This window comes from Debaryomyces hansenii, assembly GCF_000006445.2.
Source record: "Debaryomyces hansenii CBS767 chromosome E complete sequence".
NCBI lineage: Eukaryota > Fungi > Ascomycota > Pichiomycetes > Serinales > Debaryomycetaceae > Debaryomyces > Debaryomyces hansenii.
In genome coordinates, this window is record NC_006047.2 from 307,951 (window position 1) to 333,609 (window position 25,659).

Sequence of the window (25,659 nt, forward strand, 5' to 3'; positions counted from 1 at the left end):
AAAATAAAACTAATTAATAAAAAAGCTCAACTAATAAAACCAAACATCAATTAATATATCATCTTCATTTTACTTTTATTAATTCTCACCCTTTACCATCAATTAATCTATTTTCTTCTGAATGAACAACCTTCGGTTAACTTGGCCTTACCACCGGATGGGGTACATAAAACGGTGGAACAAGAGTCACAGGTGACAGCAGTTTGTGCGTGTGAGAAAACAGTGGTGATGTTTAAACAACCTTGACACTTAACATCCATGAAGAAAGATCTTGGTTGTTGGACTAAGGTCTTCAATTTATGTTTTTGAGCTTCGGAAGCTGGAGATGGGTTTAACAAATCTTGAACTAAAACCTATATCTATGTTAGTATATTGTTTCTTGTCTATCAGTTTACTTTTCCACTTGGAGTGCCACCCTGTCCATTGGTTCATCCAGAGGTGTGTTCGCCAGAACACACCGTACTTCGTCTCAGAATCATCCTTTGACCTTCTCGTTACTCATACACTATCTTCATAATCATATCCCACTAATTCATTATTCATTGTTCTTATATCAAAACTCCTTATTCATGTCCACAATTCAAATTTGTCTATTCATTTTCAGTATTTCCCCAATCATTATGGGCTCTTATATATCTTACGGTCACCTCTGGATCCTACGTATGGCTCAGCATATCATCTCCTATGTGTATCTAGACATACCATTTTATCTTATTCGATCTTCTATATGGAAAGGTAAGTAAATTTTTCACTAATAAAATTTCAGTTTTTTTTCGTATCCAAGCGGTACTAATTGTTCAAACTTTTCACTATTGTGAGGATTGAGGCCCGTATTACATAATCTCACCGAAATCCACAATTTGTTCATCGAAAGGAAGGCGAAAAATTATTGGAACATCACGTGTAATGTGACTGCTTTTACCTGATTGTATTGGCGGTTGGTAAGAAGGGGACTAGACGGATGTGGTGGATGCGGTCGATGGCTGCGTATGCAAGAAACCTGAGTACAATATGTAAAGTGTGTATAATGTCTACTAAGCACCATCAAAGAGTGGCATATTGGAGTGTAGGAAAGGCATAGGCATAAAATATATAATATAAGTAAAACACAGGTAACTAAATAACCACCAGAACACTATTCAGCTAGCCAAGAAGTGTAGGCTTCACAAGAATAAATAATACCCGTAGACTAATGAAGACTTGTGTAGACCGTATTCAATATTGCTGGTGTACAGCAGGGAAATTTATTCAAGCAAGCGCGAATAACAACTAGTAGATTATAACACTAAAACACTATAAAGGGAGAACTCAAGGTCGAAGCAGGAGCAGCGAAAACAGCAACAGTAGGAGCAGCAGCCGGACATCCAGCAACATCAATTCAATGATATATCGATCTTCTGTAACAATTTCTTAAACTATAGATACCGCCTTTTTTTGCAAGGAAGTAGGTATATAAAACAAACTATATGCGATATAAAATTCTGAAGTCTATGTAACAAAGGGATACCTGAATCTTATGTCGTGGTAGAATATTAATGTTCATCGATTTCACCAGGACCATAAGATAGGGCAAGATAATTGGAGAGAAGATACCAAAGACATTATTGAAATTGAATTATAACTTGGGTTGTATAAAAATTTTAGAAAGCGATATAGCATTTCAACAAACAAAAATAGGAGATGGGGGAAGAATATGGTTGACAAAAAGAAGGGTCTTGGGGAGAGGATTTTTTTGGATTTTTTGGGGTTTTCTGGAAAGTAGCATTACTGATAATACCCTTATTTCGACCCTCTTCTTGGTTTTCTTGGAGGTGTCACCGGTCTATTATTAGAAATGTTATTTGATTGAGGATATCTTGGCTTCTTGTCAGCAGGCTTCAAGATTTGGAACGAGCACAATAAACTCTCGTCCACACTCATCATCGCACCGGCATTGTCGAATTCACCACAGTAGTTTGGAGCGGAGAATAAGGTAACCAATTGTCTCTTGGAGAAGAATTCATAACCATCTTCAACGACTTGATGTGCTCTACAAATTAAATCCATATCGTGTTTCTGTAAAAATCTAGACACAACATCAGGACCAAATGTGAACGATACACCTCTGTCATTTTCGGACCATCCGGTGATATCTTTATCGGGATCGGACCATAATAAGTCACATAATAACCCTACATCTGGGATATCGGTTGGTCTCATAACTCTTCTAATTTGTTCCATAGAATTCAAATCTGGTGATAAACCACCATGCATTGTGAAGATCTTTTCATCAATTATAGCTGCAATAGGTAAGCAGTTGAAACAATCAGTGAAGGTTTTCCACAACTTAATATTATATCTTCTTTTACACTCATCGTAAAAACCATAAATTCTGTTAATCGAGGCACACTCGTGGTTACCTCTCAAAATGAAAAAGTTTTCAGGATACTTGATCTTGTAGGCCAATAACAAGCAAATGGTCTCTAAAGATTGCTTTCCTCTATCGACATAATCACCCAAAAACAAATAGTTAGCTTCGGGTGGGAACCCCCCATATTCGAAGAGTCGTAATAAATCATAGTACTGTCCGTGAATATCACCACAGATCTTAATAGGAGCTTCTAATTCCAATAAGATCGGTTGTTGAATGAAAATTTCTCTAGCTTTGGTACATAAGTAACGGATTTCATGTTCTAACAACGTGACTTGTTTTCCTGGTCTAGAACCTCTGACTTCCAACAATCTGTCGACGATAGAGTCGATGTCTGCCTCTTGATGATCTGCCATTATATTATATTATATTGTATTTTATTATATTGATGGATAGTACCGGATACTATGTGATGTGTAATATGTGTGGATAGTTAATTTGTGTGATGTTCTATGTAATATGCAGAAGACGTGTCAACAATATTATAACTTATAATATGATATTTATCAATTGAAACGATGATGGTATTGATGAATATATATCTATTTCTTCAACTGTGGCGAAAAAATGATACTAGTACTGATACGGATATTCACTTCAATGAGTTCTTGATACCAAATTCGAAAATCTGACTTCTAACACCTATGGATATATTCGGGTAAACAACCAGGCAAATAAATAAATCAAACGAACTATTCACTATTATGTGAAGCTAAACAACGAAAAAACAGTTGTGCTATAAAAAATATTGAAAAAGGGATGAAAATCTTTATCAATTAATAATAGCGGATAAATTCAAAATTTAAATATCAAACTGCGAATAATTACAAAATAGTTCTATCTTATGAATATCTTATAATTATATTATTTATTCGATTGATTGATTAATAAAAATATATTTGATATACTAAATCAAACAGACTATAGTTGTTGATAATAACATTTGCTATACAATTTGCACTTCGGTCTCGCAAGTTTTTGAAATTTGCGAATTTGGAACGACGGTTACCCGGCTGGAGAGATTCCAGTATACGATGATATGGCACTAGTTAGGACCAATATTACAGGGATTATGGAACATTGAAGGGCAATGAGTGCATTCCCTAACCATTACCATGCTAGACTAGTCGCGGAGAAAGACTCCAAAGCATGTACGCTATGTTTTAAGCCAACAACCACGGTTTTAATATCCCAGAACAAGGTCGATTTCTTTTATGTTTGCCCTCTGCATTTGAAAGACGAACATTTTAGCACTGCAATACGGCCGGACGAGTATAAAGGGCTTGAGACCAAGAGAGAAGAACTAGACAAGAAAATCGAAGACAGTCGCAAACGAGTCGAGAGGCTCAGGCCGTATGCATGGAACTTTTTAAGCAGTATGCTGGGCTCCAAGAAGGGCGAAGGGACAGAAGTGGATAAGGACAAGGGTACGGAAAAGGACAAGGACAAGGAAAAAGAGACGTACGAGACTGCAAAGCAAGACTTGAGGCGATTAGAAGGAGAATTAAACGAAATTAATAGTGGCATTAGTAACTATAAATTTAAGGATTACACATTAAACAAAGATATTTATCGTATGCGGACTCAGAACTACGCTCAGTCAAAGATCCGGGCCAAAAAACAGCAGGAAATGCATAAGCCAGGGTTTTTTCCGTCAGCACCGCAACACGGGGTGGATAAGGTGGACAAGTAGGCAAAATAGTGGTTCAATTGACGACTTTCTCGTCAATCCAGTTTTCCCAACCATCGGACTTGTTCTTCAAAACTGAACCACCGACGAAATCCATGCTTCCTTCTAAGAGTTCGAATTTGAACGATTGCTGTAAACCCATTGTAGATGACCAGAATTCCCTAATAGCATTGTCGTTCTCTTCACTTTCAAGCTCATTTTCGTTGTTTTCTTGGAACTTCTTGGTCAGCAATTCATTTTTGATTAGCTTTGTCATTTCCAATTCAAGGATTTCTTTGACCTTATGTATTGGCTTGGAATCAAACAAGTCTTGTTTATTCACGGCAAATAAGAAGTCAATTCCTGTTGGTAATTTTTCGGTGGAACTGAGTAAGGTAAATAATTGTTTAGATATTAATTTAACAGCTTCTCCATTGATAGCATTCGATGATGAGTCAATCACGTATATTATACCTCTAATGTTCTTCAAAGTAATATCCTCATTCATCAATTTGGTTAAAAGCTTCGAGTACTTGATGTGGCCTGGGTAATCAATGATTTGATACTTCGATCCTAACTTAGGATTTGAGAAAGGCAAAATTTTATCTTTGACATTAGGCTCTATAGACGAAACCGTAGGTGTGAATTCGTATTTATCATCAGGGTTACTGATAAATTTGAAAAATAATGCTGTTTTACCACTATTATTGGGTCCTATTATCAAAAATGTTGGTTTCGAATATTGTGATCTACCACCCTTTTTGGTTTCTAAATTTTGTATGCAGAAGATCAATAAAGTGACTACCAACCCTAACAATAGAGTGATTAATGACACTTGAATATAGTCCATCTTCGGCAAGTATTATTTAGCCTCTTAGCATTAAGTATGAAAATTCATCGAAATATCTATCACCCAAGATCGTGACTGCACACAAAAAATTACATACAGTGGAGCTGATTAAGGCCCAAGACCTCTTGGATAAATAACAATCTATTCAAAGCTAAATCACCGTAGTTAACTATAGAAGGAGCTTATGCTGCCCAAATATAGAGAACGAATGATGCAGTAAAGTATCATAATTCACTATTAACCTTATTGATGGCCAGCACAGTTTCTCTGCTACTTGTAGCTTTCATGCTGTTTAAGATATTTGGAATAACTATAAGATAGAAACAATCAAATAAAGAAAACTATACTACAGAAACAAAGAGAATAGAAAATATAATAGTGCTATTGTCTTAAAGAACATGATATATGAATCACGTATGCACAGTCAAATATCGTAGCTAAGGTTCAGCACGTCAAAAATTAGCACGAGACCGTCATGAATAGGGAAAGCTAATATATTTTACATAGTTATAGACGGTACGTATTTTTATCATTAGATAAATATGCGTTGGATCAGGAAATGCAATCTAGTTAACCTATTTGATATTTTAAAGTCTCAGTTTGTTAGACGTAACCTGTTGCTTAAGTATCAAATAAATGTACTTTTTATTGCAAATAAGATCTTAGCGTACTTTAGACAATCTGACGAATCTTAAACTATTTGGTCGGTTCAAATCTAATCCACTTGAACAAAGTTTCACCTGGGTTAACGAGTTCTTTTGAATCCCAGTCGAAGTCCAAAAGACCTGATGCACTAACAGTTTGGGTATACAACAAGAAATCTTCTGCTCTTATACCAACACGTTTAATTGTTTCGTTGCTTTCCTTGAGAGAATCTTCGTAAGTAACATATTTTCTAGGGTAATCTTCGCCCATCATTCTATTCAAAAGTTGTTCTTGAGTGATCTTGTCTGACCAAACACGGACTTTATCTGGGAGTGTTGATGGATCCTTTGAAATAACTGATACAATAGTCTGACCAACATTCTCGTATGCAGTAAATGCCCATTTAACATCTGGATCACCTCTAATAATAGCTTTGTCACCTTCAAAATTCAAACTCAACGCCTGGGAAGGAACATCATTCCAGGCGCCCTTTTGAAGGAAATGGGAAGTACAAATATCGACCACCTTAATCCCACCAGCCCTGACATATCTAGAATGCTTAGTCTTAAAACCAAGAACGTCAAATGGAACAATATCTAAATCCATTCCAAATTGAGATGGAATGTACAATTTAGGTTTGGCACTAATAACTGCCTTTGCCAATACATCGAAATCAGCACTAGGACCTGCTAAAGAGATAATAATATCGAAACCTTCAAGCGCTTGCTTCAAAGACTCTTCGTCATTAGCTTCATAGTATTCTAATTCTGAAGTATCAGTTTTGCCATCTTTCGATCTAGTAATTCCCCTCAATGGAAATTTGAAGTTTGACTTGAATGTAGATGAAGTAATGGCCTCAAAAATAGATGGGAAGACGGAACTGTTGACCCCAAATATAGCTACTGATGACATTTTAATTAACGCAACATATGAGATAGTTCATGAACAGAATACTACAAGTAGCTTTTATACTAATATGGTTTCTTAGTGATTTAAGGTTTGTCAACTATGCACATTGAATGCAATAAAAATGTCAACGCACCTTATTTCATCAGCAGGAGACTGCATGTCCTTCTCAATATATCTTTTAATATGAAAGAATGAACCATTGAGTAATTAGTAAGCTGGATGCTTAGTATATTTTGTTTTATGACGGCACCATGTTTAGATCAAGATTAATAATCATCCTGATGGGTATCATTTGGGTATAGTCGGCTATATAATGGGTGGAATATAACCTAAAACTTCACAGACGTTCATTTATAATTAAATAAATCAATACTAATCAAACATGTCAAGTCAAAAGAAAGTGCTTGTTGCTGTTACTTCTTACAACAAAATTTTTTACAAAGATGGTAAAAAAACAGGGTTATTCTTGGTGGAGGCTTTGCACCCATTCAATGTGTTCAAAGAAAACGGATATGACGTTGACTTTGTGTCTGAAACAGGGACCTATGGATTTGATGATCATTCTCTTGGTCCAGATTTTTTAAACGGTAAAGATTTAGAAGTATTCAATGATGCTAAATCCGATTTCAACGTTCATTTGAAGAACATTAAGAAGGCTTCTGAGGTTAATGCGGATGATTATGGAATTTTTTTCGCTTCTGCTGGACACGGTACTTTATTTGATTATCCGCAGGCTAAGGTTTTGCAAAGTTTAGGAGAGAATATTTGGTCCAATGGCGGTGTCCTAGCTGCAGTCTGCCACGGTGGAGCTATATTCGATGGAATGGTTGACAAAGCTAACGGCAAGCCATTACTACAAGGTAAATCTATTACCGGTTTCACTGATATTGGAGAAGCTATCTTGGGTGTCGATGGAATTATGAAGGAAAATGAATTACAATCTATTGAAGAAATGACCAAGAAATATGGCGGTAAGTACTTAGCCCCTATTGGTCCCTGGGATGATTATTCTGTTTCTGATGGTAAATTGATTACTGGTGTTAATCCTGCTTCCGCAATTTCCACCGCAAAAAGATCTCTTATTGCGTTCGAAGCAATATAATTTTATAGAAATAAGTATTAATTACACGAGCATTATTTTCTTACTGTTAAGTTTAGGCTAAACCCAACAACGTTCATATCGAAAATAAAAATGGCGACTACATATTATTAGGTTCACGATTACTATAGAGCATAGAACATTTTTTTCCATGAGATTTTGCAATCGCGAGCATTATTTGATTTGGTTAGCATACCGACCTTCCTTCTCATTTATCAAAGATATCAGTATTAAGCAAGCAGAAATTGTTCATATTCGAAATACAGTTGATCCTTGAGCATGCTAAAATTTTCTTAAGTATTGCTTCGAAGGAAATTAGTCTCCGGGAATAGTCTTATCAGAACCGGTATTGGGGAAAATAAAATTGATATACAAAGCAAAATATATCATGATCCAGAAATACAATGTTTTTTTCGAGTACTTAAATGTGCGAACTGCTCAATATATGTGTAACTAGAACTATTTATTAGTATTTACGTTACTCACCTCAAATACCTTTAAGTTTGTAGAAGAATACAATTATATACGATAGACTTTGGACATTTATTTGTTAACGCCAAAAACTTATCATGCAATTAGAATCTGGAATAAAAATCAAATTTAATTGTGTTACTAAGCTTCTACGCGAGATGAAATATTGGTAGAAACATCATTTCTTTTTCAAAGTGTTTCTATTCCTAGTCTGAATGAACTTGGGTATTAACTTTCATATCAGAATGATATTCTGTGTTATTAATTCCTGGGACAAACCAAGGCGAATTTTCAAACAATTGATTCATCATGTGCCTAAGATATGCTTTGTTTTAGACGCATGTACGAATGAATATATAAAAAATGACTACTTTTATCTTCCATTATCGAACTATAAAATTTTATTTATAACTTAGTTACTGACAATATTTCTACCGTATTCTCTTGCTTTTTGAGTCAACAATTGGTCCACCAAAACCAAAGCAGTCATAGCTTCGACAATTGGAACAGCTCTTGGGGTGACACTAGGGTCATGTCTTCCTCTGGCAGCCAAGACACCCTTTTCACCATCATAGGTGGAGGTGTATTGTTCTTGCGAAATGGTGGCTGCAGACTTGAATGCCACTGAAAAGTAGATGTTCTCACCATTGGAGATACCACCCTGGATACCACCGGAGTTATTTGTGACGGTTCTCAATTTGTTTGAAGTTCCATCGGAGATAAATGGATCGTTATGAACAGATCCAGGAATCTTGGTACCCAAGAAACCGGAACCGAACTCAAAACCCTTGGTAGCTGGCAATGATAACATCGCATGGGCTAACTGGGCTTCTAATTTGTCAAAACATGGCTCACCTAAACCGATAGGACAGTTTCTCACAACACATGTTACAACACCACCAATCGAGTCCTTATTGTCTCTGTATTTTTCAATCACCTTCACCATTTCATCTCTAACGGACGCATCCGGACATCTAATGGGTCCTACTTCGTCCACCTCTTCTCTGGTTATCGTGTTCAAGATATTTTGGAACGTAGCATCTTGTGGGCTTCTGTTCATCTCAATTTCCCCGATACTCGACACAAATGCAACAATTTCAACATTGTTGGCCTTTGTCAATATCTTTTCTGCGATGGCACCTGCAGCCACTCTACCAACAGTTTCTCTAGCTGAAGATCTACCTCCCCCAGACGTAGACTTGACACCGTACTTTTGTATGTATGTCCAGTCCGCGTGCGATGGTCTTGGGTATAAGTCGGTTTCCGAGTAATCGTGAGGTCTGTGGTCTTCGTTTTGCACCAACATCCCGATAGGTGATCCTAAAGTAAGTCCATTTTCGGTACCTGATTGAATGTGGACCTGATCTTTTTCGTTTCTAGGCGTAGATAACTTGGATTGTCCTGGTCTTCTTCTACTTAATTGAGGTTGAATATCATCTTCTGTCAATGCTAATCCCGGTGGACATCCGTCAACGATGCATCCGACTGATTTACAATGAGATTCTCCGTATGTGGTCACACGGAATATATTTCCAAACGTAGACATCTTGATCTGGCTTCTTTATGGCTCTCAATATATCTTTTAGATGAGTTTTTCACTACTTATCGGATGATATCGATCGTAAGTATGAGTAATTTTTTTTTCACTTTTAATGGTCACCTGACCTCGCGTACAACTTTCTTCATTTATGTCCCAGCATTGGTCCTTTATCTACTTTAAGGCAATATGTAAACAATAGATAGATGAACGGAAGGATGGAGATGACGCTAATGTAGACAATGTTTGGATAAAGGAATGAATGGAGAATATCAAAAGATAATATATTAATAGAAATTTATCGTACAAACTAGTAATTTATGAAATCGGACAAGAATGATGTTGAGGGAAGCCAGTATAAGTTTGCTTCTTTATTTTATGGCACTAATATCAGTGGTGAATTGTGCACTTAACAATGATTGGAATACGCTATACTCATTCAGCGACGGGAAGGTTTATTTGCACTTGAAGAATAATGATTTGGTGTCGTTGAATTTTTCTGTGTCGGGGTTTAATGACATGGAGGATTCCAAGTACACTGAAAAGCAATTGAACTTGCAAAACGGGCAACAGGTTGAAAAGTTGGCCACGCCTCCAGTCAATACATCGCTTGTGTTGGTACAGGAAGAATTATATGGGTTTAATGCCGTCAGCGAGGAAGGCGGTAGTGTCGATGGGTGTGGGAACGGGGTATTGAACTTAATCAGGTATGATCGAGATTCCGACAAATGGGAAACAGTATCGGGACTTGGGTACGATGACATTGCGGATGCCTCATTCTACCAGCACTCGACGTACTTGAGTGCTCCTAATGACGACATTATATACATATATGGTGGGGTATGCGAGTCCAGTGAGAAAGTTTCGAATCGAATGATTTCTTTCGATATCAACAAGGCCAAGTTTTCCAATATAACTACTTCTACCAAACCACAGGCATTCTACGGCGCAACTAACTTGTTGGCACCAAACCCACAGACACAATTGGTAATCGGAGGACAGAGCAATAACGGATGGTTGAATATGTATCAATTGGCGACATGGGATTTTTCGTCTGGATGGTCATTCAAGCAAGTTTCCGATGCAGAAAAGTCGACAGAAGTGAATTCAAGGAGGTTTCCATTAGCATTACCTATTTTCGACCCATTGACGAACAATTCGAACGAAGCCTTCACCAATTTTTATAACGTAAAAGAAGTTTTATTGATAGGAGGGGAATTATTAGATACTGACTCTTCACCGGTGTTTGCCAAGTTATCAACAAGCACTAATTCTTGGACCTGGGATTCAGCTGATAACAGTGGATTGGGTTACGATGAAATTTTGGGTGGAGTTACCATATTTGATACGTTGGTTATAATCAACTCAACCAGGTCCGTGAACAAAAGAGACACATCTGATCAGTACACAATTAACTTGTATGACGTTCATTCATTTGAAGCGATTGAAAATATCAAGGATAACACAGAATCAAAAGATTCAGGCAACGACAGTTCAGATGTTACAAAAAAGGCGGTGTTAGGTACTGTATTACCGGTGTTTGCAATTGCAATGGCCATAACGACGGCATTTTTCATTAAGAGAAAACGGAAACAAAATGCAAACGACGATAACAATGATATGGATTATCAATTTGGTACATATTATGACCAGGAATCTGCATTAAACCAGAGAGCCAGAAGGAAATCGAACCCCTTTGATAACGATACAAGCTCTACATTGGATGCTGCATCTATAGATTCATGGGTTAAAAAGAGACAACAGTTTGACGAAAAAAGAACAAAAACCATACGAAACAGCTACCTTGCCTCAAACGAAACCCTTAGCAGTAACTCGTCTCATCTTACTAAATCCACTGACGACGATCACGAAAAATTGGAAAATAAAATCATAACAAAGCCAGAACCATCCCCATTGCAGACAAATTTAGTCAATAGGTCTGTCTCTAAGTTGAAGAAATCCTTCTCCATGTCCAGCACGCCCACAACCCCAGTACTCAGCCATGAATACGGATCCATAAAGAAAAAGAAGAGTACCAGCACCTTGAATCACAAACCTGTTTCTACCAGCCCGTTAAGTGACGACGAGGCTGATGTCGTCAAGGCAGCCAATATTACGGACCTTGATACTTCACGCGAAAATATAAATGATGAAGATTCAGAATCCGATGCTTCCGTTGATGATAAGATGGACGTCCAAGTATTAGTATCATCGAAAAGAAGATCAGTGTTAAGAATCGTGAATCCTGATTTAGAGACCATTAATGATGAGAACGAAGAAAATGAATATTTGGAAAATGATTTTGAAGATAACACTGCGTCAATTAATGACCGTGAGGATACAAGTATACGGCAAAGGGTTCCATCAGGTGATAGAACTTTAGAGGATGACTAGATATCTATTATATATGTATAATTTTAATAAAGTATGTTGTATTATAAGTCATAGAACGAAACATTGTAGAAAATAAACATACCTTCCTGATAAAAATATTTTGCTGTTAAAAATGAGCCTGAAAATTAATTTTGGTGATAACCGTTTATTTAATGATAGTATTAATTACAACAATAGATAATACGTACAATATCATACATCATTGATTAATTTTTGTATTTCATAATACATACATACAATTTTAGAATATGGATGATTATGCTAATTACAATAAAGAGCCGTATCAGATGAATACAAATATGTATCAGATGAATAATGGCGTGGTACCAAATAGTCCGAGAGATGATTATGATCAACAGAGAATAGACACAGACGAGCCATTATATGAAAACTTATTTAGTGTTGAGAATGGGGATAAAGAATTCGATAACTTCAAAGCTAATATAACTGAAAGAACAGGGGTGAAAGAAGAAGGAGGCACAATGAATTTTAACATGCTTGAAGGTTTTAGGAGTTATGATAACATGGATTTAGACGAATCGCCACCATTTAACGTCAATTTTGATGCATATTATGATCCGCTAATGGACCAGCAGGCAATTACGAATGATTCCAATGTATTGTTCAATTCGGATAATATCCAGGATAACGGAAACTTGCAGAATGGTATTGGAGTTTTACCTCCTAAGGATGAGTTTGTCAACACAGCATCCGCTCCTAGAGTACCATCACAACAGAGTTTCATGCCCCATACAAATTCCTTTGTTAGTATGAATAATTTCAGAAATAATGTACCGGTTGATGGATTTTCGGAAGGCCTGGTTGATATGAAAGACTACAACTCCCATAAAAACCTTAACCTTAACAATCATGCGTCAAATATGTCAGGAAAAAATTCCATATCAAATGCAAGTTTGAGTATCAATAATACAAATAGTTACTATAATGAATTATCACCGCTTACTACAACGACATCATTAACTCCGTCGGTAAGCTCTGTTCATTCCACTCAACCATCCTTCTTTTCAGCTCATCAATATTTGACACGTAACTCATTGGATCATCCTCCGTCTCAACAAAATCGTCCGTCGATTGATTTTTACTCAAAAGCTAGAACTTCGTTTGACAGTCAACAATCCTCTATTAATCAGCGACAGAGAACCCAAGTAGGTGGAAGATATACAAGCTTTACTAACTCAATAAGTAACTATATCCCATTCATGGGCGACCGGAATCAAAGAACATCAAATAATTCTACGCCATCGGAGTCTCTTTCTCCACCACGACCATCTGCCTTTATAAACGTTCCTCCACAACAAGCTCAGCAGCCTAGGCATTTAATAAGAAGCATATTTAAGAGTTCTGCTGTGCCAAGTAATGCAAATAATAATAGTAATGAAGACAATATTGAAAATTCAAATGGACAAGACATACTAAATGGAGAGTTGAATAATCAAAATACCCCTTCTATCAATAATAATGGTAATAGTAAAAATATGGATAATATTGATGACGATTCGGAGTTCCTAGATATGGATCATCTGCAACAGGAACCGGAGGATGATATTATTGAATCTAATATAGCCACGAAAAAAGCAAGGAGATCTAAGAGAAGCTTATTTACTAGGTTCAAGACACCAGTTAAGATGGAGCCTATTGAAGGCAGTACCGATCTTTTTAAAACTGAAGAAGCTATAAGTAATAATAAGAATAATTTAAACAAGGAACTTGATAACGAAAATATGGAATCCGATATGGTGGGCAGTGCATCCTTGCATGGTTTATCAATAAATGGGACACCATCCTTGGATTCTACTAATGTTATAAATGGAGCCGCGTTAGATCCGTCGACACTGAATAATTCTAATAATAATAACCTAAATGCAGCTCCAGGGAACTCGATGTTGGAACCTGACTATGGTGCTTTGTTTGAAAAAGTTGGAAAAAGGAAAAACATAGTAAACCCAGCCACCTATATTAGAAACAAACCTAGATATAAAAACGAGCAATCAGAAGTCAATAGTTTGAATGGAAGTAATAATACATCAAATTCAAATACAGAAAAGTCTTCTATTCTGAACTATAATTCAGGCGGAAGCTATCCAGAAAACATTGATCCCCGTAACCTTAATAGCATAAATTCAAATGATTCTTCCATAAACAATAGAAATATACAGGTTGAAGGAGGTGACAGCGATTCTGATCTTAGTACCTCATTGGGTTCAAGTTCCAATACCCCATCGTCATTAGCCACTGCATCGAAACGCATTCTTGGTTCAAAGTTAATGCTGAAAAGAAAGAACTCACAGACGAACATGAACACCGCACCACCGCCACCACCACCTACTACTACTACCATAATATCAAAAGGAGTTGAAGTAGAAGTTGATTTGCAGTCACTTGATTTACCACCGACTACACAAATCTTCCCAACTAATATTATCAATTCTAAAAATAGGACTCGTGGTCGGAAGGAAAATAAAGAAGCTGACTTAGTAGACCTGACTAAAATTTACTTGTGTAATTATTGCTCCAGACGATTCAAACGACAAGAACATTTGAAGAGGCATTTCAGATCTTTGCATACTTTTGAAAAGCCTTATGATTGTTCTATTTGTCATAAAAAATTTAGCAGGTCGGACAATCTTAATCAGCACTTAAAGATTCATAAACAAGAAGAAGAGCTTGCACAACAAGGATTGAATACCCTGGATAACATCAAAACGGAAACACATGATTCCCTATAATTATTAATTGCAACGTAACGTACATAAATCTTATATTGGTTTCTAAATAGTTCATCTGATTTAATCATCCTATGTTTACGATTTAATAAAAATATTACCTATATTTGAAATAAACTACCTAAAATATCCATAAAAAGAGAAACAGTTAAAAAAGACTATTAACGTCTAAACAGTTGAAAAGAATTGAATTCAAGATTTCCTTTATCTTAAAATTATGCTGAAGAAAGCTGCAGATATGCATGAAAGAAATAAACCAGAATTAATTGGATGATAAAAGATCAATCAGGCGACGACGAACTTTCTGTTGTAGGCAATATAGCCTGTATATCTTCAGAAAGCCTTTCAGAAGTCATACCATCTAGAATTTCTACCTTATCTTTTCTTGGTGGCTTTGTAACGCAGTGATTCTCATGGCTTGCAAGGCCCCCAACACATATATTTCTAGCTCTATGTTTCCTTAGTGCGTCCAACCTCGTGAATTCCTTGCCGCATGAGCATTTGCAATACCGTGCTTCCAAATGTCCTTTTACATGTCGATTCAAATCGTGCTGTCTTACAAACTTTTTTGGACAATACGAGCATGCAAACGGCCTGTCACTAAGATGAGTTTGAATATGAGATCTAACATTATATCTTCTAGTGAATTTCTTCCCACAGTTTTTATAGGTGCAAGTAAATACCTTGTGTTCATCAGGGCCGTCCCAATATTGATCTAATTCGCCTGGAGGTAATAAAGATGTCTTTTTAACTCTTCTTTTAGGAGAAGACTCTTTAAGCGCCTTCTTTACATCTTTTGAAGATTTGGCATTTGGAGAAATTATTGGACTCCATTCCAATGTTACTCTATTCTTTGATGGAGTCATTGGGGTTTGGCTTTTCAATGGAGTTAATTGAGTGATCGTTGCATTCGCATCCATGGTATCATCTTCATTTGGTGGGGCATTTCTTAATGGGCTAGTGTAGAATTTGATTGGAGATGAATTGAGCGTTTGATGAAACACAGGCGAGGAACTTTGTTCACTTGGGACGTTGTTTTTCAAGGTATTGTTATTAGTTAAGTTACCATTATCATCAGAAAAAAATTGTGGAGTATAGAAATCATTTCTGCCGTTTCTCATTTGAGGACGAATTGGTGACGAGAATCTTGAATTATTCTGATAAGAGTTTAACACAGCCCTACTAGGAGAAGGAGATTGCGGCTCTGGAGAAGAATTCCAATCTGGAGAACCATTTGTTAAACCTGGTGTTGATGGTGGTGGTAAGTATGCATTAAGATTATTCTTGATGTTCAAAGGAAATTCCTTTTGATCTAGCTTTCTTTGATCTTGAGTTGAGTTTGGAAATAATGTGGGGTTCTGAGTTGGAATGGGAATATACTTGTATACTGTATGATTATTGAAAGGAGTGGACTGCTGAGACGCTGGAAGATTAGTATACTCGCCTGTTGGGGGATTAGAATACACAATGGGCACACTTTCAGCCCCTTTTTCTAATAAAGGTCCAATATCATCAGCGTATGTTACTTGTTTTGGCTTCGGGGATGATCTGTCGTTAAACTTATTAAGTTCCTGTAAATACTTGACGGAATATTGGTTAACAGATTTGAACTGTTTTGGGTCGACTGCTGGTTCAGGTTCTTTGCTTGGCGGCAGATTGGGAGATGGTGGGAATTTGTACGATTTAGGGTTTTTATTTGTAACAATATAGTCCTGCTTCGAATCTTTCTTATTGGTTTTTGCGTGTTCGTATTCATACTCTTCTTCTTCTGCGAAATGTAATGGCTTTTGGATTTCACCGTGGAAGTTAAAATCCAAGGCTACTGATGGCAAACCAACTTGCTCTGTTTGGCCATTTAATGAGTTGACCAATTGTCCTGGAGAAATAGATTTCCCCATATCCATCGATGGTTTCGCTGCCTTGTACAAATCACCTGTCAAGCCAGAAATAGATAACTCCCGGTTATGCTCAGCAAACCCAAAAATGGCAGTACCGCTCATCCCCCTGCTGTGCTTAACCTGATGACCACTACCATTTTGTAAGTCCTGTTGTTGTTTTAGGTCTTGGTTCACAAAACCAGAAGGTACGTCCAAGTCTTGTAAGCATGTTAACGTTTCGTTGAACATATTGTCCACTTCAGCATATCCAGTAAAATATTGATCAAAATCTTCATGAGGCAAGGGTACTCTATTTGAGGGATTGGAAGTAGCAACTTCCTCCCAATTACTAAAAGGTTCCATTTTATCAATGAATCAGATGCTTGACTACTTCAAGTTTGGTCAAGCTAATGTACTAACTAATTTGTTTTCTTTTGAAGGGTATTTAAGATCTAAATTAACCACGCAGTCTCAGGAAGAAGAAAAGGGAAACAAAAGGATCTAATGTTTCTTTAGAGCAATCTTTTCATCCGGAAAAAATGTAGACAGAAACAGACTAGGGACTGTTGATGCGAAATTTTATGATAGAAGAATATGGACTTACCTATTATGGAAAAATGTAAACATATATAATTAAGCTGCATATTAAACTTTTCCACAGCTTTAATTGTTCCAACAATGCTATAGAAACTTACAATAAACGATGAAATAGTTTTGTATAAATTAGATGACTTTTAAAATATATTTGTTTTACCGAGTAAAACATGATCTGTGAAATATTTATGAGAATTAACTCCAGAAAAAAAAGGTAGAGAGTTCAAACGATATAAAAGCAAATTTATGTAGTGTTAGTAGACATTAAAAAATCTATTGCAATAATAACATCTTTCTTGGGTCTTCAATCAATTCCTTGATTGTTCTCAAGAAGATAACAGCTTCACGGCCATCTAAGACTCTGTGATCATAGGTTAAAGCTAAGTACATCATTGGTCTTGATTCAATTTGGCCGTTAACAGTAACGGGTCTTTGCTTAACACCATGTAAACCTAAGACAGAAGTTTGAGGCAAGTTGATGATTGGGGTACCGTATAAAGAACCGAAGATACCACCGTTAGAGATGGTGAAGTTACCACCAGTCATGTCTTCTAAGGTTAATTTACCATCTCTGGCCTTTCTACCTAAGTCAGAGATAGACTTTTCGATACCTAAGATGGATAAGGATTCGGCATTTCTGACAATTGGGGTAACTAAACCCTTTGGAGTGGCAACAGCGACAGAAATATCAGCGTAGTCTCTGAAAACTAAGGTATCGTTGTTTTCGATGGAGGCACCAACAGAGGGAATTTCCTTCATGGCTAAAGTGGAAGCCTTAGCGAAAGCACCCATGAAACCTAACTTGATTCCGGTCTTGTCCAAGAATTCGTCCTTGTATAATTTTCTCATTTCCATCAAGTTAGTCATGTCGACTTCGTTGAAGGTGGTCAAGGAAGCGTTGGTGTTCTGCGATTCCTTAAGACGTTCAGCAATTCTCAAACGCATTCTGTTCATCTTGACTCTTTCTTCGTTTCTAGAGAAGTTGGTGAAGGTGGCTTCTTCACCAGACTTGGAAGTTTCCTTCTTGGCTTCCTTCTTTGGCTCTTCTTTCTTTGGCTTTGGGGCTTCTTCCTTCTTTGGCTTTGGGGCTTCTTCCTTCTTTGGAGCAGCAGATTCTTCCTTCTTTGGCTCTTCCTTGGATTCTTCCTTTGATTCTTCCTTGGCACCGCCAGCTGGGGCTTCACCTTCTTCGATCTTCACCAAGTCTTGGCCAACAGTCACATTTTCTTCAACCTCAACTAAACGTTCGGTGATAGTACCACTCACTGGAGCATTCACTTCGACATCAATCTTATCGGTTTCAATTGTGGCAATAGTTTCGTCTTGGTTGACAAAATCACCGACCTCTTTGAGGTATTCAGATAAAGTACCCTCAGTGATAGATTCGGCCATTTCTGGAACCTTAACAGTTTGGGATGCAAAACGCTTGAAGTTCAACATGTTGTTGCTCATCTTGTTCATATCTCTCACGGACTTGTAGCTTTCAGTTTGAATCGATCTGGTCATCATGACATTACCAATTTTGGCCCCAGTTTGCAATACTGGCTTTTTGCAAACACTAGGTAAGCGACGAGTAGTAGTTTTAATACTTCTGGACAACATTTTATATATACTTATAGAATTGACTATCTAATAATAAATGAATAGTTGAATAAATAATAGTAGTTTGCTTTAATTCATCCCGTTGGCTCCATTTTTCTTCACTATTTCTGCGACTTTGTGTCACTTTAGCCGACTACCAATTTTCTATGGTCGGAACATCAATTCTATTCCCGGGAATATTTCACTGCAAATAGGTTGCTGTGATTGGCTATCGGTGCGCAAAAACTAGATGGGCCTCCTCATGACCCGGAGTTTTTCGTTTCCGTGGAACATAGAACTGCCGCAGATTGAGCTTAGGGTGTAGAATACGTTGAATAGGGACAGAATACAAGAGAAGAAAAGTCCGGGATTTCGTTTAACAAATAAGAAATGGACCAGGGGCCGTACCGACGATATGAATTTTAAGAGAGATGGAATGAGGATAGAGGAGGGGGAACGAGAATGGAATTCGTATAGGCAGGGAAATATGGGGGAGACGGCATTTTGTGTAGTCCGTGGAAACGACTAGGAGGTTTTTATTGGGATGCAGCGGTATGTAGAATTGAGCCAGGAATACTACGGAAAAATGACGATGCAAATGTGCGAGTAAGACATTGGGGTCAGCGACTGGGCCACTTGGTGTAGAATGCGGCCTACTGGTGGTGTTTGGAAAACGTCCCGATTTGGAATGCAATATGGCTATCGGGTCTGGGAGATAAAGTAACAAGAACATCATTTAGAGCACGAAGGGAAGATTGAGTGATTAGGAGGTGCAGAGAGAATTAAACCTAGACGCAGTGTTGTTGAAAGAGTTGATACGAAGATATAACCTCAAATGACACGAAGGCTGCTAAAACAGGAACTGAACGGGTATTATGGTGATAAGAGGGTGATAAGCGACTTGTCAAGGTTTGAATATAGTACGGGTGGACCTAGAAACCGATCGCGTAATACCACACCAACGTCTATTGATACAGAGTCTATTTTGAACTCCAAAGATGATAATATTCGACCTGATCCCCAATATCCTGCCGATACGGCTAACCCTCGCTATCTCAATGACATATACAAACACTACATGAAGCCATCATTTAGCTCAATTAGCGACGTGGATAATTCATTTGTGCCATACCCCACGTCGTTGAGCGACAAGGATGGCAAAATACTTCTTCCGTACAACAACAAAGCGGCGTTGGACCTACCCAGTTTACCTTCATTCCACACAATTCACATAGGCCAGTCCAACGACACACTTTGCTCAAGCTCGAGTACGTTACCAAGCAAAATGAGCAAGGAATTACCGCCAATAATGGCTACCGAAGAGTATGTTAAACAGAATCAAATGGACTCGGAGTCGGTGTATAATCCACAGGCCGATCTACAGAGTTTGTCGTCTCGAAGAAAAGATTTGGAGCATGACTTGCTTAAGAAAGTTATGAATAGACCGGTGGCTTCTTTTCCAGTCAAAACCATTACTGGGTCGCAAAAATACGATGATACGCATATTACCATCACGGCAAACTTCATTCTATACGTGTTTGAAATAATCATTGCGATTATAGTTGTGACACTTTGTAGTGTTCTTGCTCAGAAGGATAGTAAACTACCCAACAGTATTTACCGATACTTGATTGCAGATGGAGTAGTCTCTCTTATAGTTTCGTTGCTATTCATAACCACCATCATCAATTTCGAAAAACGTAATGGGAGCTTTTATTGTCTTGTGGCGGCCATCATGACCTTTGTTTCTTTTGTTATTGCCATAGCAGTATTAATACCTAGTTCCAATTGCGCAAATGAATCTATATGTACTATGAGGAAAGCTGCAGCAGGCTTTATTATAGTATCGTTCTGTTTATGGTTGAGTAATATTGTCATGTTATTAACTACATATTACATTTCAAACTTAAACCTACTTCAAGATATAAACTTTGATTACAGTAACCAAGGTCTCGACAGTACCTACAACGATACAATACAAAACAAACCAGTACCATATATAGAACCGACTAGTCCAGGCTCCAATCAGCCATTGAAAGAGTATTTGATTAATGAAAATGGAGAGATGTATGAGATTCATAATCCGGTGCAAGTTAGAGGGCGAAATAAAATTATTGTGTACCTATAAAAAAAATTACAATCGCAAAATTTTGCAACTTTTTGTGGTTCCAGCAATATCACAAAACAATTATATATTACTATAATTGTACATTTTAACATATAGATTTATAATTTACATTCAACAATATAGATCATGGTGAAATTAAATGATTTAGTTATATTCTTATGTTTCATCAACCTAGGATGTTCAATAGCCTTGGATTATCGGAAGCTTGGGATAGATTTCCCTTCAAGAATAAATCTTCGCAGCCTAAGACGCATGAAGAAGAACTCCGAAATAGAACTAAAATCATTAATGTCGCCATTTATCAATGAAGAGCAACTTGATAAGGATGATACGGATGATACGGATGTTGATATTACTGACCAATTGCTATTGGTACCTAGAAATTTATTAAAATCGGGTATTTTAACAAAACTAGGACTCGAATATTTAAATCGAGATAGCCATTTGTTCAATTTGACACATAAATATCAAAATATCGTCATTCCCAAGGACTCTAAGAACTTATTCATATTCAATACAACGGATAATCTAAGTATTCCTAAGAGGGCTCAGAATAAATTTGTGGAGCTTATCCAAAGAAGTGCACCGTTTAACTTACCTCAGTATATGAAGTTGGTCAATTTTTATGCCGTTATCCCAAAAGCATACATGACGTCTCATTTCAATTCAAGTAGGAATGGTTTAGAATCTGTTTTTTCGAATGGAATCTTGGAAGTTCCGGCGTCCAAGTTGCCAATATTCAGAAAATGTATCAGTGAAAATAAACCTTTGATGGTTTTCCTATTCAATAGCGGTAAGCGTGATGATTTTAAAGCTTCATCAGGAACAATAATGAATATCAAAAATTATATAACAAGAAATAAACAGAAGGCCAGTGTCTCAACATTCTTTGATTCGTTTGCGTACAACTGGATTGACAAAATTAATTATGCTAGCTTAATTCAATCAGTCTTTTGTACAACAAATAATAAAAACATGGATGAAAGTTATTGCTTGAAAGTTCAAGATAAACAGACTATTCACTTATTTCCAGCATTCTATGATATAGCAAAACTTTCCAGAACTCGACACCATTTAGCCGACTTGCACCTGAGGCAAGAAAATCAGGATTTATCAGAACATTTGGACGCCAACCAAGCGATAAAAGAAGCTGGTGATATACTATATTCTGCTGCCCAGTTGATAAATGGAACAGTCTATAAGTTCGCAGGAGAACGATTTAGCAATTCAGAACGTTTTAATATTGATGCAAAGTCGAAAATCCATAAATTACAAGACAAGCTTGGCGAAATACCAGAAATATTAGGAGATATTAAAGACACATTGGAAGATCCAGAACAAAGTCCAATTATAAACAATTTCGATGGTTTGAAAAAGATTTTTAAACCTAATGACGAAGAAGGTGAAGAAACTGTGAACGGTAATTCATTCCCTTCACCCAGACTTAGAAAAATAGGACTTACAGGGTATCTGGAACAATTGAAAAATCGAAATCTCCGAAAGCCAGACGGCGGCTTTCTGTTTCCTGCTTCCTTAATTAAATTTGCTGATTCAATGAATACAACTCCACGGAAGAAATGGTATTCACAAGTCATATATTCGCCGTTTAAGATCGACGATAATGCAGCAGATAAGTCACATAACTACATCGAGGATGTCGATAATACCTCTTTACTTAAACGGCTGTCTATATTCAGCAACGACGAAAACTGTGATAAGATAACATGGTATAATATTTTCCACTATAGCATATTTGGGAAACCACACTTTTGTCTTGATTGACATTTAAATATAAAACATACATTTTTTACAATTCGAATATAAAACCATTAAAATACATAGCTAGAAAGCGATTACAAAAATAAAGAAATAGTATTAGGTCATCATTACTATTTCTGAGAAAAGATCATATCATATGAAGTTTACTCTATTCCCATTTGCATTGTCAGTGTTACCATAAGCAGTATTGTACTTACCCATAGCACCGTTCGGATTACCAACAATAGTTGAGGTTGGTTGAGTTGGTTCAATTGATTCTAAATAATACGAGTCTCTATTGCCTCCACTATCAGAGTACAGGTTAGAATTGAAAGTATTTTGATGTTTGATATTTTGTTCCGAAAACGCATCCTCATCATATACAGATTCATCTTCATCATAAATGGCTGGCTTACCACCATTTTCATGGCCTCTCATAGCTGTAGCACCCAAAGCCATTAATTCCAAATCATCTCCATCTTGTTGGCTTTTATTCATATCTTTGTCACCTTTATTTTTACGGTCGAACCTAGGTAAAAATGAAACTCTGTCATCCTTCATTGGTTGATATCTTGTATCTGGATTCTTATAAACCAAGGCCAAAACACATGTAACAATGGTGAATAATAATAAGAACAATGCAAATACAGCATTCAAAATGAAATAAACAATAGCCATAACAGAAGCAACGATATGTGGTTGTTTGAAAATGTACGAGAAGAACATGAAGAAAAGTGCATTGATAGCATTAATAACAGAAATAGTAATGTTAAATGCATTCGTTCTTTTATCCATGAAAGGTCTAACCCAACACAAAAGGATACAGTAGATGAGTTCAATGGCAAATACTATGACCGATTGTGCTTTCCCTTGTTTTTGTAAAACAGCGACAAATAATGATTTTAAGAAGATGTAAATTAAATTGATCATCACAAAATAATAACAATCGGCACGGAAGTGAACATAAACAAAACCGAACTTATTAAGGAATTTTCCATCACCATATAATAAATAGGCTGCATTTTTAAATTGTCTGACGGATCTTCTACCTAATAAATAGACTCTAATGGCCGCTTGAACCAACAAAATCAAAACCACTGCCAATAAGAAAACAGCAACAACAACGGTTCCACCAGAATCATGAGTAGTAAATTCCCAGATGCACATTACAGATAATTGTGGGAATGCAATTAAAAGTAATCTATAAAGGGAACCTTTAATGATATAACGCCATTGCTGTCTATACTCGTTAAATTTACCTTCATTTATAAATTTAGCACGAATACAAATTTCCATAATAGCCTTGAATGCAGATATGCAGACAACTAAAACAAAGGCGACAAACAACAAAAACATAATACTAGTCATGAACAAGCTGGTAATTTCAATTCCTGCTAAATAGGAAATTCTTTGGATACCTCTTAAAACCAAAATTTTTGAAGATAAATCATCATCTTTTTCATTAACGGAGTATAATGATGAATCTAACGAATCACCGTAACCAAAATCGTCGGAATCAAGAGAAATACTGGCTCTCTTGAAAAGAGTCAAATGATCATTAGCTCTTTGTTTGTCAATTAAGGTGTTTAAGAGATACTCAGCAGATCTCTTAAATTTATTCTTTTGAACGGAAATCGACAAATACGATGATGCAAGAATGTCGGTTGGAGTACCACCTGTTGCTTGCATATACCAATTTGCAATGTTTTGGACAAAACCGACTTTAATAATACCCAAAGACCACTGGAAATTTTGGGCCCACGCAGCTGCAATTGGTGGAACCATTGCGACAGCCATCATCGAAGTTATCGCTAATGACTGGAAATAGACGAATAAAGACATCGAGTTCGACGCAATATGCGCTGCAGTGTTCGAATGACCAATGATTGAAACGACACCCGAAGTGATAACCCCCAAACCCGAAATAGCTGCAATAGGCCATGCTGCATATTTGGTTTGAACAGTCTTACCGTTACTCAAGACAGCTTCGACACAAGCATATTGCTTTGTATTATCTTCTGCATCATATACAACCACTCTAACTCTGGCATCTAAATCTGGAATAGTGTACGCGACACCAGGGATTTCCTTTGTAATAGATTTAGAAAGATCGTAGTGTGAGTCCAATTCCATATGTCCACTTGTTAACGGACAAATAGTTTCGAAATTCAAGTCACAGAACGAGATATTACGCGTCAAGACATTAAGCCCATACGCAATAACATCAATCTGTGCCGCGATCTTACCATCAATATTAGAAATAGCAGTAATATCGAAAAAAACCTTCCCACTATCTGGATAAAACACCACATCAAAATGCGACGCCGTAAATAACGAATTTTCCATACATGTCAACAACGACGTCGATTTTATATAATTCCCCTTCTTACCTTTATCATCACTAGCTCCCATAGTCACACCGACCATCATCATGACTAGCACCCATATAATGTTCCACTTCATTTTTTCGTTTCTCTCTCTCTATGCGGCGGAAAAAGATCTTGATCCACCGGTAACTACCAAAAATTCCTTGTTAAATGCAAATAATCAATGCAAATATTATCAATATATTCCTCTTGAAAAATATACTAATCGTGTTACCAGATACTATTTCACTAAAACCCTATCAAATTTTTATCCGATTTGCTACTCAAGTTTGGTATCAAGGAACGTTTATTCACTGGTTAAATATGCTTTTGTAAGTCTTCTAATCGATCAAACTATTTCAAATCTAACAAATTTCTTTCTCTGAACAAACTGTTTCCGGTTCGATCTCAATATGTATACTAACTGATGATTATATACCAATAATTCTCAGTAATCCATATATTAAGCAAATCAACATCTAACTACTTCGAAGTAATGAACGTTTTGTGTGAGAATACTAATATACAGGAACACTACAACTGCTATTTATAAATATCACAGATTAAGCAAAGCCATGCAAAGTAGATCCTTAACACCAGACCTTGGAATATTATTGGGCTCTTAGT

General features: G+C 36.7%; 15 protein-coding genes across 15 annotated transcripts; 7 read left to right on the forward strand and 8 right to left on the reverse strand. All coding sequences in view use genetic code 12, as the record gives it.

The window, feature by feature from the left end:
• Positions 1 to 107: 107 nt before the first annotated feature.
• Positions 108 to 705, reverse strand: DEHA2E03652g (40S ribosomal protein S27; the record flags this gene model as incomplete). Its single annotated transcript, XM_459483.1, has 2 exons — positions 108 to 353; positions 703 to 705. The coding sequence occupies 2 exons, from the start codon at positions 703 to 705 to the stop codon at positions 108 to 110; spliced, it is 249 nt and encodes an 82-aa protein (XP_459483.1).
• A 1,074-nt stretch (positions 706 to 1,779) lies between these two features.
• DEHA2E03674g (DEHA2E03674p) lies at positions 1,780 to 2,766 on the reverse strand (the record flags this gene model as incomplete). Its single annotated transcript, XM_459484.1, has 1 exon — positions 1,780 to 2,766. One exon carries the CDS (start codon positions 2,764 to 2,766, stop codon positions 1,780 to 1,782), a length of 987 nt encoding a protein of 328 aa, XP_459484.1.
• A 734-nt stretch (positions 2,767 to 3,500) lies between these two features.
• Positions 3,501 to 4,103, forward strand: DEHA2E03696g (DEHA2E03696p; the record flags this gene model as incomplete). The annotated part of the gene is made up of 1 exon (XM_459485.1): positions 3,501 to 4,103. The coding sequence occupies one exon, from the start codon at positions 3,501 to 3,503 to the stop codon at positions 4,101 to 4,103; it is 603 nt and encodes a 200-aa protein (XP_459485.2).
• A 13-nt stretch (positions 4,104 to 4,116) lies between these two features.
• Positions 4,117 to 4,929, reverse strand: DEHA2E03718g (DEHA2E03718p; the record flags this gene model as incomplete). The annotated part of the gene is made up of 1 exon (XM_459486.1): positions 4,117 to 4,929. One exon carries the CDS (start codon positions 4,927 to 4,929, stop codon positions 4,117 to 4,119), a length of 813 nt encoding a protein of 270 aa, XP_459486.2.
• Positions 4,930 to 5,625: 696 nt separating this feature from the next.
• DEHA2E03740g (DEHA2E03740p) lies at positions 5,626 to 6,486 on the reverse strand (the record flags this gene model as incomplete). The annotated part of the gene is made up of 1 exon (XM_459487.1): positions 5,626 to 6,486. The coding sequence occupies one exon, from the start codon at positions 6,484 to 6,486 to the stop codon at positions 5,626 to 5,628; it is 861 nt and encodes a 286-aa protein (XP_459487.1).
• Positions 6,487 to 6,865: 379 nt separating this feature from the next.
• On the forward strand, positions 6,866 to 7,585 carry DEHA2E03762g (DEHA2E03762p; the record flags this gene model as incomplete). Its single annotated transcript, XM_459488.1, has 1 exon — positions 6,866 to 7,585. One exon carries the CDS (start codon positions 6,866 to 6,868, stop codon positions 7,583 to 7,585), a length of 720 nt encoding a protein of 239 aa, XP_459488.1.
• An 880-nt stretch (positions 7,586 to 8,465) lies between these two features.
• DEHA2E03784g (DEHA2E03784p) lies at positions 8,466 to 9,599 on the reverse strand (the record flags this gene model as incomplete). Its single annotated transcript, XM_459489.1, has 1 exon — positions 8,466 to 9,599. The coding sequence occupies one exon, from the start codon at positions 9,597 to 9,599 to the stop codon at positions 8,466 to 8,468; it is 1,134 nt and encodes a 377-aa protein (XP_459489.1).
• A 327-nt stretch (positions 9,600 to 9,926) lies between these two features.
• Positions 9,927 to 11,984, forward strand: DEHA2E03806g (DEHA2E03806p; the record flags this gene model as incomplete). Its single annotated transcript, XM_459490.2, has 1 exon — positions 9,927 to 11,984. One exon carries the CDS (start codon positions 9,927 to 9,929, stop codon positions 11,982 to 11,984), a length of 2,058 nt encoding a protein of 685 aa, XP_459490.2.
• Positions 11,985 to 12,232: 248 nt separating this feature from the next.
• Positions 12,233 to 14,731, forward strand: DEHA2E03828g (DEHA2E03828p; the record flags this gene model as incomplete). The annotated part of the gene is made up of 1 exon (XM_002770360.1): positions 12,233 to 14,731. The coding sequence occupies one exon, from the start codon at positions 12,233 to 12,235 to the stop codon at positions 14,729 to 14,731; it is 2,499 nt and encodes an 832-aa protein (XP_002770406.1).
• A 278-nt stretch (positions 14,732 to 15,009) lies between these two features.
• Positions 15,010 to 16,968, reverse strand: DEHA2E03850g (DEHA2E03850p; the record flags this gene model as incomplete). The annotated part of the gene is made up of 1 exon (XM_002770361.1): positions 15,010 to 16,968. The coding sequence occupies one exon, from the start codon at positions 16,966 to 16,968 to the stop codon at positions 15,010 to 15,012; it is 1,959 nt and encodes a 652-aa protein (XP_002770407.1).
• Positions 16,969 to 16,975: 7 nt separating this feature from the next.
• Positions 16,976 to 17,110, forward strand: DEHA2E03872g (DEHA2E03872p; the record flags this gene model as incomplete). Its single annotated transcript, XM_002770362.1, has 1 exon — positions 16,976 to 17,110. The coding sequence occupies one exon, from the start codon at positions 16,976 to 16,978 to the stop codon at positions 17,108 to 17,110; it is 135 nt and encodes a 44-aa protein (XP_002770408.1).
• Positions 17,111 to 17,472: 362 nt separating this feature from the next.
• DEHA2E03894g (DEHA2E03894p) lies at positions 17,473 to 18,801 on the reverse strand (the record flags this gene model as incomplete). Its single annotated transcript, XM_459493.2, has 1 exon — positions 17,473 to 18,801. The coding sequence occupies one exon, from the start codon at positions 18,799 to 18,801 to the stop codon at positions 17,473 to 17,475; it is 1,329 nt and encodes a 442-aa protein (XP_459493.1).
• An 814-nt stretch (positions 18,802 to 19,615) lies between these two features.
• On the forward strand, positions 19,616 to 20,908 carry DEHA2E03916g (DEHA2E03916p; the record flags this gene model as incomplete). The annotated part of the gene is made up of 1 exon (XM_002770363.1): positions 19,616 to 20,908. The coding sequence occupies one exon, from the start codon at positions 19,616 to 19,618 to the stop codon at positions 20,906 to 20,908; it is 1,293 nt and encodes a 430-aa protein (XP_002770409.1).
• A 126-nt stretch (positions 20,909 to 21,034) lies between these two features.
• On the forward strand, positions 21,035 to 22,690 carry DEHA2E03938g (DEHA2E03938p; the record flags this gene model as incomplete). The annotated part of the gene is made up of 1 exon (XM_002770364.1): positions 21,035 to 22,690. One exon carries the CDS (start codon positions 21,035 to 21,037, stop codon positions 22,688 to 22,690), a length of 1,656 nt encoding a protein of 551 aa, XP_002770410.1.
• Positions 22,691 to 22,819: 129 nt separating this feature from the next.
• On the reverse strand, positions 22,820 to 25,129 carry DEHA2E03960g (DEHA2E03960p; the record flags this gene model as incomplete). Its single annotated transcript, XM_459496.1, has 1 exon — positions 22,820 to 25,129. The coding sequence occupies one exon, from the start codon at positions 25,127 to 25,129 to the stop codon at positions 22,820 to 22,822; it is 2,310 nt and encodes a 769-aa protein (XP_459496.2).
• Positions 25,130 to 25,659: the final 530 nt, after the last annotated feature.